Source organism: Poecilia mexicana, unplaced genomic scaffold (genome assembly GCF_051168715.1).
Source record: "Poecilia mexicana isolate PSO_F unplaced genomic scaffold, ASM5116871v1 scaffold_19, whole genome shotgun sequence".
NCBI classification, from domain to species: Eukaryota; Metazoa; Chordata; class Actinopteri; order Cyprinodontiformes; family Poeciliidae; genus Poecilia; species Poecilia mexicana.
The window spans coordinates 25,528,149-25,545,055 of record NW_028263388.1 but is presented as its reverse complement, the minus strand read 5'-3'; the positions used below and the strand labels follow the sequence as shown (position 1 = coordinate 25,545,055).

At 38.8% G+C, this 16,907-nt stretch overlaps 1 protein-coding gene across 1 annotated transcript in view; it reads right to left on the bottom strand.

Moving 5' to 3' along the window:
• Positions 1-16,907, bottom strand: part of myo15b (myosin XVB) — a 176,896-nt gene that overhangs the window by 61,759 nt on the left and 98,230 nt on the right. Inside the window, exons 16-17 of the mRNA XM_088001092.1 lie at positions 3,277-3,452; positions 1,187-1,280 (exon numbers count right to left, since the gene is read on the bottom strand). Of these exons, the coding sequence (XP_087857218.1) occupies positions 1,187-1,280; positions 3,277-3,452 (270 nt within the window). The remainder of the gene's footprint in view (positions 1-1,186; positions 1,281-3,276; positions 3,453-16,907) is intronic.

Here is a 16,907-nt window from a genome sequence, read left to right as displayed (position 1 = left end):
CTTAACTGGACAGAGCAAAATGACAAGACACAAAATCTCCAATCTAATTGTTAAAAAGCACAGTTAAAACCTACACACTAAACACTATGTTATCCAATATAACATCTTTAACAGATAAATATTTTTTTAGAAATGTCTTTATTGTCAAACAGAAACTAAATCTTATGTTTTTAACTGAAACAGTAGAGAACCATGTTTCAGTTAAAAGTAACTAAAGCTGCCCCACCCAGCTTTAATTTTGCGAGTGTAGAATAAACAAAAAGCGGGGCGGAGTTGCCTTTTTTATGAGAAACTGCAGATCAGCAAAAGATCATTTAGAAACTTAAATTCATTTGAATGTGTTGCTGTCCAGGCCAAATCTTACATTTGTGGAATATTTGGCATCTATAGAACTCCAAAAAATCCACTTAGTTTTCTATTCAGGTTTTATAAATTACACCATAAAAGTTTCCAACAGCAAATGCAATGAATATCTTTTAGAAGTTACAGTATAATTTGATTAAGAAGCTAGATAAACAAGTCACCAAGCTGAACTGCAAAGCTGGAAGCCTCAAATGAGATGATAGCAGACACTCTGTTAAAATAAGAACACTTCTGAAAGATTATAAGATATCTATTTACAAATGTACATTAATATTAATCAGTAGTCTATTGTTATGCAAAAACGAACAATATGTTGATGAGCTTTAGGAAAAAAATCTTTTATAATGGAGTTAAAAAAGTTTTTAACTCCAACTTGTTGTTTGTGACAAGAAGGGAACGTTATGGTACAAATCCAGGGCAATATATTTTACACCATATAGCTGTACATATGTGACGCAACTGTCATCACTCTACTCTTCTGTTTACAAGAGTAAATAGAAAAAGATCAAGAATATCAGATAGTAAAAATGAAAGCTAAGGTTGAATGGAAAAAAAGACTCAAGGAAATAATTGAAATAGAATAAAAATCTGCAAATATAAAACAAAACAAAAAGTAAAAAAAAAAGATTGAATAAAAGAATTACACTTTGGTTTCAGGTGATTCTTATCTTTGTCAGAGGCATGCTATGTGCTTAACTGTGAGTAGCAATAAAACTGGGTTGCATAACAGGCAAACAGAATTTACGGTATAATAAAACTTGAGGTTGCCAGAAATGTTTGGCTTTGGTTTAGCTGGGTAAAGTGCTTCTTTTGTGACACTTACCTTTCTCCAATGGTGCCTCTTAATTGTGTTCTTAGTAATTAGCATAACAGCCCAAAACTGGGTGAAGGACTGCCTCAAACGCTTGTAGTACTTCCTAAAAGTGGAAATAATGCAGTGACTCTTAAGAGGAAATTAACAAAGCAGGTGCAATTATTTTTGCAATGGATTCGAAAACAGAAATAATTCTATCCACAAAGTCCTGCATATTAGGAAAGTTTCTACCTATTTTATTTTATTTTTATCAGTACTAAATAATGTTTTGAGTTAAATGAACATAAAAAAGTAAGTTGTCATAGCAAAAGCAAAATAATTAATTGAAATTAATGTATAAGTCCATAAGATGAACTGCAACCCAAATACACTTTTTAGAGTGTACCGCGCCCCTGGTCCTGACAAAAAAAAAAAAAAAAAAAAGGTCCTGGGTTTGATTCCTGGCATAGTTTTCAATATAATGAAAAGAAAAACAGATTTAACATTACTGGTACTTTTAGTTTCTTGCTGTCATGGGAATTCAGTGCAATTGGCCTATGAAAGACTGCTCAAACCTACAATGTTCATTCCTTTTTTTATGTTCAAAAACACTATTTAGTACTGATAAAAATAAAATAAAATAGCTTTATTTTCAGCCGCTGTAGTTTCTGAACGTTCAATAAATGACAAACTCAAACTAATTATCTCATTCGTCTGTGAGTATACGTCATTCACAACAAACATCAAACATGGTAAATATGTTTCATTAAGTATTTAACAAACAAATGGCTTCTATCACGATAATTATGTGAAATTAAATTAATTGTCTAATTTAAAAAAAACTTTTATTGCTCTCTGGCATCTTGCTTTGAGCTCAGAGTCTGAGAGGTTTTTCCTCTATCAAACTATTTCTTTACTTCTTATTTAGTGGAAATATTGATGTTGTTGAGACTTTCTCCAAAATAATAACCTTTTTCAACCTTTATAGCTCCACTGTTGAAAATGAGGCTCTAACATTCACAAATAACATTGAAATAAAATCCAGTCCAACATCTGGTGTGAGGTGATTCCTATGTAACCTGTTGGAGGAAAAATATCCCAACTTCAGAAGATGAGCTTTAACCTAACAGAGCTCTGAGAGTCAGGGTGAGGAGGCGCCATGTTAGGAAGATGAAGCTGCAGGATCTTCAGAACAAACAGGTCATGATGCTGGGCTACTGATTATCCCTGTCTGGACACAGGATCAATATAACCAGTTTAAAAGCTAAAATGAATGGTTCTATGCCAGACATTGAAAACTGGGATGCCATGACGTTCAGAATTTAGGTCTCATGGCATCTCGTGGTGTCAATATGAGGGAAATACAGCTCCATTTTGTAGCAATTCAAGAGATACCGCAAAAACATTCATCAGCACAGAAACGCCAAAGCACACAACGAAGTTCCATATATATACTTTTGTTATAGTACCCCCAAGAATTTAAAACTACTTTCACCCCTGGTGTGACATAGCAGACTCATCACATTCACATGGTCAATTGTTGACATCGCTTTAGCCCCATCCCCTTCCAATAGAAAGTCACATGTTATGCTGCTGGATGTCTTCCTTTACTCTTTGATTCATACAGATTTAAAACCATGTCTGATAACATTCATTAGCATGATGCTGAATCATTCTGTCAACACTGTGGTGTCAGAATGCCAAATTTTAATCCCTCGCCATTTGCATACGGTTGGTTCTAAATTACACATGCATCTAATGATTTAACTAAACTGGATATGATTGATAATCCACTACAATTTCCCCAAAAAGCCACTCCCAAGTATAAGGGGTTAGACTCTCCAACACATGAATAAGATACCATTCTCACTAAAACATAATTAATCTTGTAATTATGTTTATTGTTTTGATGTTGAAAACTATGTTGGTGAAGACCACTTATTACAATTTTTTTAAAATTGGTTTATGTAGTTTTTTTAAAACCTTTCACTGACTTTAATGGATTTTAAAATCCAGGAAATATTGTTTGAATGAAGATAAAAATTTTCTGAAAATTAAGCATTTTACTTTTGACATAATGACACTTAAGAAAAATTTAGCAAAAACATCTATTTGCATACCTAGCCTGATGTCCTCGGATGTGACTCTGGAGAACAATTGCTTTTTGTTTGAAAAACTTGAAATTTCTTCTACAGAGGAAACCCCTGATGTTCCTCTGGATGGTGACAGCTGCCCATGTCTGAGTGCTCTTCCATTTGTCCTCCAACTTCTGGTACAGAAACTCTTTAAGAAACACCTATAGACCCATTCAGCAAATGAGAAAAATATAGAAAAATCATTTTAGTAACTTAATTCATTAAACGAAACAAGTGAAATCAATTACACATACACACTGTCATTTTCAAGCCTTTATTTCTGTCAACTATAATGAGTGACCCAATACAGCTAATGAACATATCACTTAATTTCATAGATTAGAATGTTTGATCAGACCAATCAAAAATATTTAATTACAGAAATAAGGGCTTAGCCCCTTAACTGTCATAATCACATAGGTGTCCTCATGAACCCATTGACTAAAATGTAAGCATTTTGGTGCTGGCAGTTGAGGGTTAATGAAAGATATTAATACAGTTGAAACAAGAAGTTTACATACATCACGTAAAAAGATGCTTTTGCATTTTTTTACATTGATGTCAAATCAGAATAAACTTTTCCCATTTCAGGTCAATTAGGTTTACCAATTTTTTTTCTGTTAACTAAATGCCAGAATAATGAGGGAGGATTTTAATGAGGTGATTTTTATTACTTTTTTCAAAGACAAAAGTTTAAATGCACTACTATACTTTTAAACAATTCGGGACACTTGACATCATGTCTTTTGAAACTTCTGATAGATTTACAGCTAATTATAGAGACAGACCTGTGGGCGTAATTTTAGGCACACCTGAAGCACACTGTTGTCTTGTGTAACATCATGGGAAAGTATAAAAAGAAAAATCTGGCAACATATACATGTATAAAGCGTGTGTACGCAAAAAAAAAAGTGTGGCGACATATTTTACGCACAAGTTGTGTTAGAATATGTTCTCATCTTAACTTGTCTTTGAGTTATTCTGTGTTATGTGTTCATGTTTTCTAATTTACTTTGAAAGGTAAAGCTGCAAGTTCTGTATCCTGTCATTTTGTTTATGTGCATGTCGTACTGCTGTTGTCCACCAGGGGGCAATGCGAGTGAGTTCTTGTGTAAAGGCAGCACTGTTCTAACAAGAGAAGTAGAGATGAGTTAACCGAAGGCTGAACGTTAGCAATAAAGTGAACACAGCTATCTAACGAAAAGAAGTGTGATTCATTTTAAAGATGAGTACTGAACAAGAAAACCCAACAGGTTATGGGCCCAGGCATCGCACGGGAGGACGATGGGACAGACTAGTTTTCAACGGAGACGAAAACAACTACGAACTTTGGGAGGTAAAGTTCCTCGCTTACTTGAGAACGCTTGGCTTAAAAGACACCATCCTATCTACCGCGGATCCAGACGAAGAGAAAAACGCGGAATGTTACGCGGAACTAATCCAGGTCTTCGATGATAAGAGCCTGTCGTTGGTGATGAGAGATGCCGCCGACGATGGGAAGAAAGCTTTGCAGATATTACGCGGCCATTACGCCAGCCAGGGTAAGCCCAGGATCATCGCCCTTTACACAGAGCTCACGTCCCTGTTAAAAGAACCCGGCGAAACAGTGACAGACTATGTTTTACGTGCTGAAAAAGCAATAACGTCCCTGAGAAATTCAAAAGAGGTTATTAGTGATGGATTAATAATAGCAATGATTCTGAAGGGACTCCCAGAATCATACAAGCCTTTTGCTATTCACACAACACAGAGCAGTGAAGACTTGACGTTCACTCAGTTTAAGAGCAGACTTCGAAGCTATGAAGAAACAGAAAAGTTTGAAAGCAAACCGAAGTCAGATAATGTAATGAAAGTGGACATGACAACTGTAAACTGCTACAACTGTGGACAGCGCGGGCACATGGCGAAAGACTGGCGCCAAAAGTCCGCGCCAAAATGGTGCAGTTACCACAGAAGTACAACTCATAGTGACGAGACATGCAGAAGAAGATCGAAACGGAAAGATGATGCCAAGCAGACTTCAGACATGCAGGACAACCATGTGGAGGACCAAACCATGGTGTTCAAAGTCAGCCGGAATCTTCTACCTGACAACATCAAGCTTAATGGAATAATAGTGGACTGTGGAGCCACATCACACTAGGGCTGAAACGATTCCTCGAATGATTCGAGTACCTCGATTACTAAAATTCCTCGAGGAAAATTTACCTGCCTCGAAGCTTCGTTAATTTATGTTTTATTAGTTAGCGCACCGTGTTCCGGCCGGGACTTCATTTGCGTTGCGCGGAGCTCTCACTTCCGCCTCTGAGTTGTTGACAAAAGCTAAGTCTTAGCGGCATAAAGTCCAATCTTCAAGATTGGCCCGTGGGGATTTTATTGATTGATGATAATGCCCGACTTTTTATCGTTTTTGGGGAACCAATAAGCATCCTTAAAATGACTGGGGGAATGCCTGGAGTACGGCAGCATTTCTCCTCCGGGGCTGCTGGTTGAAAGCGAACGGCGGGAAGAGCGCTGAGGTGAGCGGATAGCCTGAACAGGGCGGGCGGCTGAGTAGCTGATGCTTACCGTGTAAATGTAGCTTTACCGACGAACCGCACAATAAATTTCATATCCCGGTCTGAAGAAACGGGTGGCGGAGCGCATCGTACATGGCTGGTAGATGAGTTTCTGAGTGTGACCAGTGAAGGTGTCGTAAATATCCCGTATTGCTTCCCCCCGTGTTCGTCCCCCGGTCTAACGGTTCGTCAGTCCGCTGGTCTATTTCCTCCCCTCCACCCCATCTTACGTTCGTTCATTCGCCCTCTCCTCCCACTCCAGGCGGCATTTCCCGTATTTTCAAACCCAAAGCGTGACAGGTTAGGTGGCAAGGTGAGTTTAATTAATCTATTAAACTCACTGAAGATGAATACATAAACTAAAAGCTGGATTGTAGACATTTTTTATAAGCATATTTATGAGCCTGCCTCTTTGTTATTAAATTCAATATAATTTCAGATTTTTCTATAACTTTTCTTCTGGTTAACTTAGAAAGTGAGCTATTATTGTTACAGGTTAGTTTTCTAAACTACAAAAAAGCAACTGTTAGGGATGCTCAAATATGAAAAATTGGACTGATATTGATATCTGATAGTAACACCGGTATTATGCCAGATTTACCAATATTTCATTTTATAATTTTTTTTATCCGATTACTCGATTAATCGTAAGAATAATCGATAGATTACTCGATTACTAAAATATTCGTTTACAACAGCCCTACATCACACATCATCACTGATGAGGAGCTGTTCACAAAAATTGACAAGACTTTTGACCCAAGTAGACACTACATGGAACTGGCAGATGGAAAGAAGATGAACAATGTTGCACTGAAGCGTGGTGATGCACAGATTGAACTGTTGAATTCAAAGGGGAGGTATGTTAAAGTTACTCTGAAAAATGCTTTACTCATCCCATCCTACCCACAGAGCATATTTTCTGTGATATCAGCTACCGCCAATGGAGCCAGTGTAACATTTACAGATGGGCAGAATGAACTGGTGAGCAAAGATGGTACTGTGTTCCCTATTGAGACACATGAAAAACTGTATTACCTGAGAATGAAAAGCAATAATGAAGGATGCATTGAGGAAAACTTAAATGACATGATGAACAGAGATAAAGTGAAGCTAGCTTGTGATCTGAAAACATGGCATGAAATATTGGGACACTGCAACATGGCTGATGTTCTGAAATTACAAAATGTGGTAGAAGGAATGAAAGTCACTGACAACAGTAAAATGGAGTGTAACATCTGTACAGAAGGGAAATTTATCAACAGCAAAAACAAAGAGTCAGATGTTAAAACGAGCAAGCCACTAGAGTTAGTTCATACTGACCTATCAGGACCTATTGACCCTATAGGCTTAGAAGGACACAGGTATGCTATTTCCTTTACTGATGACTTCTCAGGATCTATTGCAGTCTACTTTCTGAAAAACAAAAGTGATGTGACTAAAGCAACAAAACAGTTTCTGGCAGACTGTGCACCCTATGGTAATGTTAAGTGTTTTAGGTCTGACAATGGCACCGAGTACACATGTAATGATTTTCAAACACTACTCAGAGATAAAGGCATTAGACATGAAACGTCGTCACCGTACTCCCCACACCAAAACGGAAAAGCAGAGAGACAGTGGAGAACGCTCTTTGAAATGGGAAGGTGTATGTTATCAGAAAAGGGCTTACCTAAAGAACTGTGGCCATATGCTATTCAGTGTGCTGCCCATATTCGTAACAGATGTTATAGTAACAGAACCAAAAACACCCCATATTTCTTGATGACAGGTAGAAAGCCTGATCTTTCAAACATGTGGGTATTTGGATCAGAGTGTTACTCGTACAACAACCACCACAAGAAACTAGACTCAAGAGGGGAAAAAGGACTGTTTTTAGGGTACAGCAAGAACAGCCCAGCTTATTTGGTGTACCACCCACAGATAAGAAAAGTTTCCAGACATAGGCTGGTAAAGTTCATCAAAGAAAATGGTGTTGACCAACAGACACAGACAGATGTTTGGGATCTAAGGACCCAGGATCATAGATACCCAATGCAGACAGACAGACATGATGTAACACCCTTAACCCAGGATGTTACCCAAAATGTAACCCCAAGTGATAAAGACAAAGTTACTCTTCAGGAAACTCAAAATGCAGAGTTTTCAGATTATATCACTGGGAGTGAAATTGATGATGATCAAACAAAGCAAAGCGATCGTTACCCAAAAAGAGAGAAAAGACCCCCAAAATACCTTGAAGATTACCAACTAGATTCTAAAACTAAAGATAACTGTTGATCACTGTTACAGGGCTGTGATTGGTATCCCTCAAACATTCAGTGAGGCTCAGAAGTCACCACAGGCAGACAAATGGAGACAGGCAATGAGGGACGAAATTGACTCGCTTAAGGAAAACGAAACATTTGAACTGAGCGTTCTACCAGAAGGTAGGAACACAGTTGGAGGGAAGTGGGTGTATACACTTAAAGAAAATGAAGGAAAAGAGATTTTCAAAGCTAGGTATGTAGCAAAAGGCTACAGCCAAACAGAAGGTATAGACTACCATGAAACTTTTGCTCCAACAGCTAACATAACATCAGTGTGAGCATTAATGCAGATAGCAGTTCAGAACAACCTTAAAGTACATCAGATGGATGTCAAAACAGCTTATTTGCACGCCCCAATTGAAGAAGAAATTTACTTGAAACAGCCTGAGGGTTTTGAACAACAGACAGAAACAGGACAAAAATGTGTGTACAAATTAAAGAAATCTCTGTATGGATTAAAACAATCAGGGAGAAATTGGTACAAACTTCTGAGCGATCATCTTGAACAAAACAACTTTGAAAGGAACCCAGTTGATCATTGTGTGTACAGAAAACAAACAGAAAATGACACGGTTATCGTACTCATCTGGGTGGATGACTTGATCATTGCTGCATTGAGGTTTTGGACAGTTTCAAAGAAACAATGAAATCAAAGTTTAACATGAAGGACTTAGGAAAAATATCACATTTTTTAGGGCATACATTTTGAACAAAAAGATGATGAAATAAAAATGAGCCAAAAGAAGTACATCCTGAAAATGTTGGAAAAATATGGAATGTTGGACTGCAAACCAAGATCGACCCCATGCGAACTAAGACTTGATCACAAAGAAAATCGTGAGTGCGATGAAACAAAAGTAATGAATCCTACAAACTATCACGAGATAGTAGGTAGTCTGATTTATGCCATGACCTGCACCAGACCAGACATCAGTTGGATAGTGAGCAAACTTTCCCAGACATTAGCTAAACCTACAACAGAGGATTTAGTGAATGCTAAACATGTTTTGAGGTATCTAAAAGGTACTTGTGACTATGAACTAAGTTTCAAGAGAAACAATGATGACTTGAACCTTATAGCATACAGTGACTGACTGGTGTTGAGAAAATATGATTATTTTTAGTGTTTAATACAGTTTAGTCTTTTTTGAACAAATTTTAAACTTTGAACAGGTTTCTTTTAGTGATTTAAAATTAAACTATTGCTGGGTAAGTATTCAAAAGTACCAAGGAAAATGGGGTAATCTGCAGAGCTTCTCCCTGGACCCCTGTGGTCGTAACACATAGGACAGGAGGCCATGGATTAACATATGCAGGAAGGTAGAGGCCAGTATCATTTAAATTATCTTGGGAAACAGGAACTTACCGAGTTCACAGGAAATCAGAATCCTTCTGTGGACATCTGGGTTATGTGAAGATTTTGAACCACTAACAGTTAATTTACAAGATATTTCTTTTAGTTATTGATGGTATGCTCTGACTGAAAATTGTATTATTTAGTTTTAGAATTAATTTAGTCGATGATGAATGGATTTGAAAATTGTATTATTTCTGACTGTTAGAATTAAATGAAAATGTTTTGTCTGTATTAGAAAATTGCTCAGGATTTATGCTAAATGGGGTTTTGAAAAATTATTGTGTTAACTTGTATACTTAGGATTGAATATTATGTTTTATAGGTTAGAAAAAGGAATTGTACCTCATTCTGTTCTGTTGATTTTATGTGTTATTTTTGGTTTAAGGCAGGACTCAATCTTTTGGGGTGCTGAGTGCAGAAGAGCAAAACTGGGTTTGTTAACATAAACTTTCCTTAAACTAATTACAGAATTTAAGTTTGTTCCTGAGAATCTATGTAAGGAAAAGAGTGGGAGAGACACCAGTTTTCACACATATCTGTGAAATACTTTTCTCTGCATATCCCGTATCCAGATGGTTTTAAAACTGCAGGAGTTCAGGATGAGGCTCTCCTCTTTGTTTGTGAAACAAAAGAGCAAATGGCCTTTGTTCACAGCAGTAAATTAGGGGAAGTTCTAAGTTTTTCTGAGTGTTAAAAGTAGCTTCCAGTTGGTCAAGCAGAGGTACGCCTTACTAGAATATATTAACCAGGACAGACACACCTACATTATAAAAGTTCGTGCACAGGAGTAATAATTCAGATAGCTACCACTGTTTTTGCCTTTTTGCACCAGCTCTCTCCAAAGACGCGTCTTTGCTTTTCTTTTCCTATTTTTGTCTCAGGTAATGAATGTATGTTTCTGTTGTTCTGCAGTTTTGTTGTTAATTCATAAGTTGTTTCTTATTGGATTAAACTCTGTAATTCTGTGACGTCAACGCACATTGTTGTTTTCCTTGTGGCTACACGTGGCCCGCCGAGAGGACCTGGGATCCAGAGGAAGAGAGAGAGCCAGACTTTTTTCCAAAGTTAACTATTTTAGAAATATTCTTCCTTAACACTGGGCATCCTCAGTAGAGGACAGACGCAGCACCACAGGTTATTGTTTCAGTTTAACGCCACAAGGTCCAGCCATTTCCTGGAAATCCAAGAAACAACCAACTGTGGCTCTTTCCACATGTGAGGCTGAGTACATTGGGTTAACAGCTACTACACAAGAAAGTCTACATTTAAGTCAACTCTTAAATGGTATTGATAACAAGAAGTACAGCTGTACAATGCTTCATGGTGATAACCAAGGGGCCATTGCATTGTGTAAGAACCCGGTGAACAGACAGATCCAAACACATTGATGTGAGGTATCATTTTATACGTGATGCACTGAGAGAGGGAAAAATCAATGTGGTGTACTGTCCATCTGAAAATATGTTTTCTGACATCTTAACCAAGCCTGCAACAAAAGCAAAATTTCTGAAATTTAAAGGATGGTTTTTTGGACATTAAATATTTGAATGTAAAGAAGATGAGAACAACAAGTTGGCATGTATAAAATGAACTTTATAATTATAATTGTAAATATACACACACTTTTTCCCTGGCGTGAAAATGTGCGGCAGCCGCGCAAACTTTAGGTGAGTTTTGACTACGAAGTGTCAAAACTCACGCGCGCACACACACACACAAAAGGTGAAAACCTCTCAAATGTAAATATTACTTTTCCTCATGTGGTGGGATGGTGTTCCACCCTCCCCCACTCTGATCACCGGGTGCAGCAGGAAGCGCACCATTGATTGGTGGGCGTGGCAGATGCCTATATAATTGGGTGGGCCGCTGCAAGGTGCGTGCGTCTTTGTTTCTCCCGCAGTTGCTGCGGTCGGCGGCTACATGTCGGCTTGTGTGTTTGGTCGGCTCGTCTGCGATCTTTTGCTCTGATGGCGTTGCCGGCTGCAGCTGGGGGTTGCTGTGGCGGGCGACTTCAATCTGGTCCTCCCCTGCTGACCTGCTTCCTCCCGGGTTAGGCTGTGTTTCCACCTCTGGGCAACTGATTGTGTGTGGAGCTGCAGCGCTTTGGACGCTCTTGCTGTCTTGTCTTGTCTTCCTATTGTTTGGGCCGCTCTCAACTAAACTTGTTGCTGGTTGGGCAGGCTATGTGGGCGGGGCATTACTATTCTGGCCCTATCCAAGGGCATTTGGAACTGGATGATGACAAAGATTTGTTCCATTGTTTGAAGTGTTTTCTCTTACCGTTGGTATTTGTTTGTATTTACTAATTAGTGTTATTTTCTTTTGCATTGCATGTTTATTTTTTCTTTTGGAATAATTGAACTTGTCTGATTTTATCAAGTGTTAAAAACATAACATGAGATTCTATAATAATCAAAATGCTATTAAACATTTCAAAGCAGAATAAGTAACTTCTGTGCAGAGAGAGAAAAAGACAAGAGTGCCAATTTGTAACCCAGTTTTTCTCCAAGAGGTGTGTGAGATTATCAACCATTTAGCATAGTTAGCTTAGCTACAGACTATTGTTTGCCTCCATTTCACTAGCATTCAATGAAGAAGGAAATAAATGACCAACATATTCATATATTTAACTTGCCCCTGTACCTTTTACCACACTTAACAGTTGAGTCAGACAGCAGCAGCTCTAACCCACGTCCCTCCTGGCCTGTCCTCTCTTAAGTGAAATTAAAGCTGTAGTATGTAACTTACACATATATATATATATATATATATATATATATATATATATATATATCAGTGTTGTGTTCAAGACCACCTAACCCGAGACCGAGACAAGACCAAGACTTTTGGGGTCCGAGACCAAGTCAAGACCAAGACCGAGGGAAGTCGAGACCGAGTCAAGACCAAGACCAGCGGCCCGCACTACATGACACAATAAAATGTAAAATATGATCGAAATTGCTTCTCAAAATAATCTGAAAGATCCATATTACCATAAAACACCTAGATATTAAATACTTAATACATTTTACCAATATTAAATATTCCATTTATGTGCTAAAAAGTGTGATGGTCTTGTGCCATCCCTAAAAACATAACACCCTGGGCATTTGCCCATATTGCTCATATAAGAAACCACCACTGTCTGCACCATTAAACATAGCAATTGAGGCAATGCCCTGACGGTAAATAACGCTCAACCATGAACACTGACCAAGGAGCAACAAGCAAGAAGTAACCAAACAGAAGGCGCTCATCGTGACTGTTTTCACTCTCTATCCCAGTACATGAAGCCAGGTAGACTGACACCATGGCAGACATTACAGCTGCCACTTTGAACAAAAACAAAGAGCAATGTGCATGCTCTGCGTGCTCTTTCGTTCTTGTGTTTTAGTTATTTGTTAATTTAAATATTAACGTACATAATTAAATAAAATAATGATGCAGTGTACACAGAGCATTACAAGAACAAAGAACGGATGTTCTGTCAGGTCAGATCGTCATACGCTTAGCACAAACTCACGGTGTTCTGTCAGATCAGCATACGTTGTCAGATAGTCGTACGCTTAGCTCAGATATGCATACGCTGTCATTACCATATGATTTTATTTAATCAGCAACATAGAATCATGACGTAGATCATTATTAACAGTTAACAGTTGTATGGCATCCAGCTCCAGCCAGACCTGCTTTAAACACACTTTGAAACCATGACAACGCATGTATATCTATCTAGTTATCATATTATGTCATATTATAAACAATTTAATGACTTATTTTCGTCATAACTTGTTGCGTATACTGACAACTCCACTGACGGTCGGACTTCTGAATGCGCATGCGCTGGCATGGAACTCACTGCATGTATGCTATTCTGACAGCATATGGCTATCTGATAGAACACCTGCAATATCTGTCAGACACGTCATTACCATAAGATTTCATTTAATCAGCAACATAGAATCATGACGTAGATCGTCATACACTTTGTTATTAACAGTTGTATGGCAGTGAGTTTTACACGGGCGTGTGTCGTAGCTGACTCCAGCAGCAGCCAGACCCTGCTTTAAATACACTTTGAAACTATGACAACACATGTATATCTATATAGTTATCATTGAAAACAATTTAATGACTTATTTTCATCATAACTTGCTGCATATGGTGAACTGACAACTCCTCTGACGGTCGGACTTCTTAATGCGCATGCGCAGGCATGGTACTCACTGCATGTATGCTATTCTGACAGTTTATGGTAATCTGATAGAACAAAGGTGGGGAGAGGAGGTGGAGGGGGAAGTAACAGAAACACGTAGTTGCTTGGATTTTAATCGGTGCGTTTTGCATCCACTGAAAACAAAGATGTTAACAAATAAACTGGACAGTATGCTGTACGTTTAGTGATATTTTCACAGTTGCGATCTCGACTGGTCTTGAAATAAAATGCCGAGTCCTCAGAGCCCGAGACCGAGACAAGACCGAGACCAAATGCGGTCGAGTCCGAGACGAAACCGGGACCATCAAAAAATGGTCTTAAGACCGGTCTCGAGACCAAGACCAACTTCCAGTACCACAACACTGCTACAAACTGTCTGTATGCTGCCTGTTATTGTTCACCTTCACCTGGAACTCGAGTACCTCAAGAAAGCCTGTCACGATGATACATTTTTCTGAGAGGTTGTCTCAAAATTGATTGCGATAAACGATTATATTGTTTGAAGACCATTTTTAAACTGATGTAATGATAATGACATAATAATTCAAGCATATTCTGCCAAAAATAAACTCTTCATTTTCAAAAGAACACTTAACACTGGAACTGCTAAACAAAATAAACAAAAACAAAAATAAAATGGACTCTGAGTCTCCATTAATGAAAAATGCACTTGAATTAAAAACTAAATGCAACATAAAACCAAAGTGGAAGTAAAAACTACATTCAATCAAGAGTACAGATTATGAACTCTGTATGCTAAATTGCCTTGCAATACTCATCACAATACGATTATTGCTCCAGCATTTGCTGTTATCATGATTTGCAGATGAGGCGGTGAGGAGAAATGCAGGTGAGACCAGGTAGACATGATGAAATTATGTTTTAATGTTGAAAATCCACAACATCCAGAAAACAGGTGCATCACCAGGGAAACACGGAGGAGACGAGATGTATGACGATGTAAGACAAGGACCCGACAAGGAACAAAGGGTTTAAATACACAAGGAGGGTAATCAGGGAACGAGACACACCTGGGAAGCAATCAAGGGGAAGGAGACAGGACACCACAAGGACTCACAAGGGAACAGAACTAAATAAGCACAGAAAATCCTAGAAATAAATACACAGAAAACACAGATCTCAACAGCTGTGTCTGCTCCTCGAGGACTGACTTTGGACACCCCTGGCCTAGAAAAAGAGGGCATGTCAACCCACACTAAATCCCCGGATCATAAGCTTCATGTCTCACTTGCCTGTCATAATGTTGGTGCTGCAGGCTTCTGTTGTAAGGCTGCAGCAGCAATGTTAGTAGCTGCAGTGTCAAAAGCAGAACATAGTTTGTTTAGGACACTAGTAGCAAACTCATTAGGTGCACATATGGGTGTTTGCCTAGCAAAGGAAAAGATCAACTGGTAAATAAGCCTCCCTACCATGAACCAAAAAGAAGGGGATGAAATCTGTAGTGGAGTATATACGAGTGTTGTATGCAGACTCAACCTGCTTCATGTGTTCATCCCATTCACCCCCTTAAGGTACTTGACTAACTGGTCTTACCACCATTCCATCTGACATTGCATGATATGGAGATGTCCTTGTTTTGTATACACCCATACTTGAACACAGACATTTTATAAGGTCTTAGTCAAACTGGCATCCCTGGTCTGTGTGTAGGGTGTGGGGAACAACATGGCGACAAATGTAATCCTCAAACAAACACTTCACTACAGTAACTACTGGTCTGGAAGTAGTTACTTCCAGACCAGTAACTACTGGTTACTGTACTTCATGAAACAGTCCATTAGATCAAGCATGTATCTGTTTCTATGAGTAGTGAGGGGCAATTCTGTGAAATCCATTGCTATTTTTTCAAATGGCTTTGAGACAACATGTTTCAAAGGGGCCTGTTGACAGGGCGTTGGCGGCAGCCGTGCCTTGCACACCACATATTCTAGATCCCACTCAGTTATATCTTGGCCAGTAGACATCTAAGGCCAGTAGCATCTGGCCTGAGCACATTGTAAAGTCTTTACTGCATCAAAATGTCCAGCAAGAGAATGGCCATGTAGTGCCCTGAACGCTTCCTTTTGCAGACCACTTGGAACAACAATCTGCACAACAGGATAATACTTCACAGTTGATCTCACAATGTGGTGGAACCACTGTACATTCTATTATATGTGCTGTATAGTTCAAGAAAGACAATTGGGTTTTTCTGAGATGAATATCTGCTCCATATAAATTGCAGATTCCCCGACCAAATTCTAGAACTGCATTATGGAGTTGTAGAAAGTTCATACCAAGGAGAGTGCCTTCCCTGACATTCCTCATCACTTGCACATCATGGTGTAAAGTATGTGAGCCCATTTTAAGAGTCACTTCAATGGTGCCTAAAGTGTCCAAATTGTGGTCCATCATTGCTTTTGATAAGACAGTTTTTTCAAGGGTGCAGCAATAGACATTCTGTATTTTCACTTATAAATGAAATATGGGAGCCTGAATCCAACATAATGTGTGTGTCAGACCCCTCTAAGATCCCATTAATATACGAGGTAAAAGCACTTACTGCTGCCATCATTGTGCTAGTTTCTGAAGGTAAGGGAATCACCCACTTACCACGCTAGATAATGTGTGTGGCAGTGACGCCATCTTCAACTCCAGCAATTCCACTGTCATTTAGCGTTTTATTTGAGTAAGCTGATGAGCGACCCTCCTCAACAGCTAGTCAATCAATCAATCAATCAAATTTTATTTGTATAGCATATTTCAGCAGCAAGGCATTTCAAAGTGCTTTACATAATAGTGCTAGTGTTTGTTTCCATGATAGTAGGATCCATCAGTTGAGTAGCCTGGATAGTTATGATCGGAACGGTAGTAAGCTGGTTGGCGACTACACATGAGGTGCCATGAATTTTTGGTCCTGAAACGAGACATGTTTTCATTGAGGGCTTAGGCTCCTCCGCCTCCATCATAAGGGTGTCTCCCAGGTGATGGGTGACGTCCTCTACTGCCCTTATTGTAGAAGCCACTGGACCTTAAATATTTTTCACTGCTGGCCCTGAAAGAAGGCAAACCAGATCTATAACCCCTGCAGTATAGATTGTCATTTTGACTACACCCATATCGGTGCCCATACTCAAGGGAGGGCTGGCAAAACTGTCTTGTTGGTGAATTTGAAT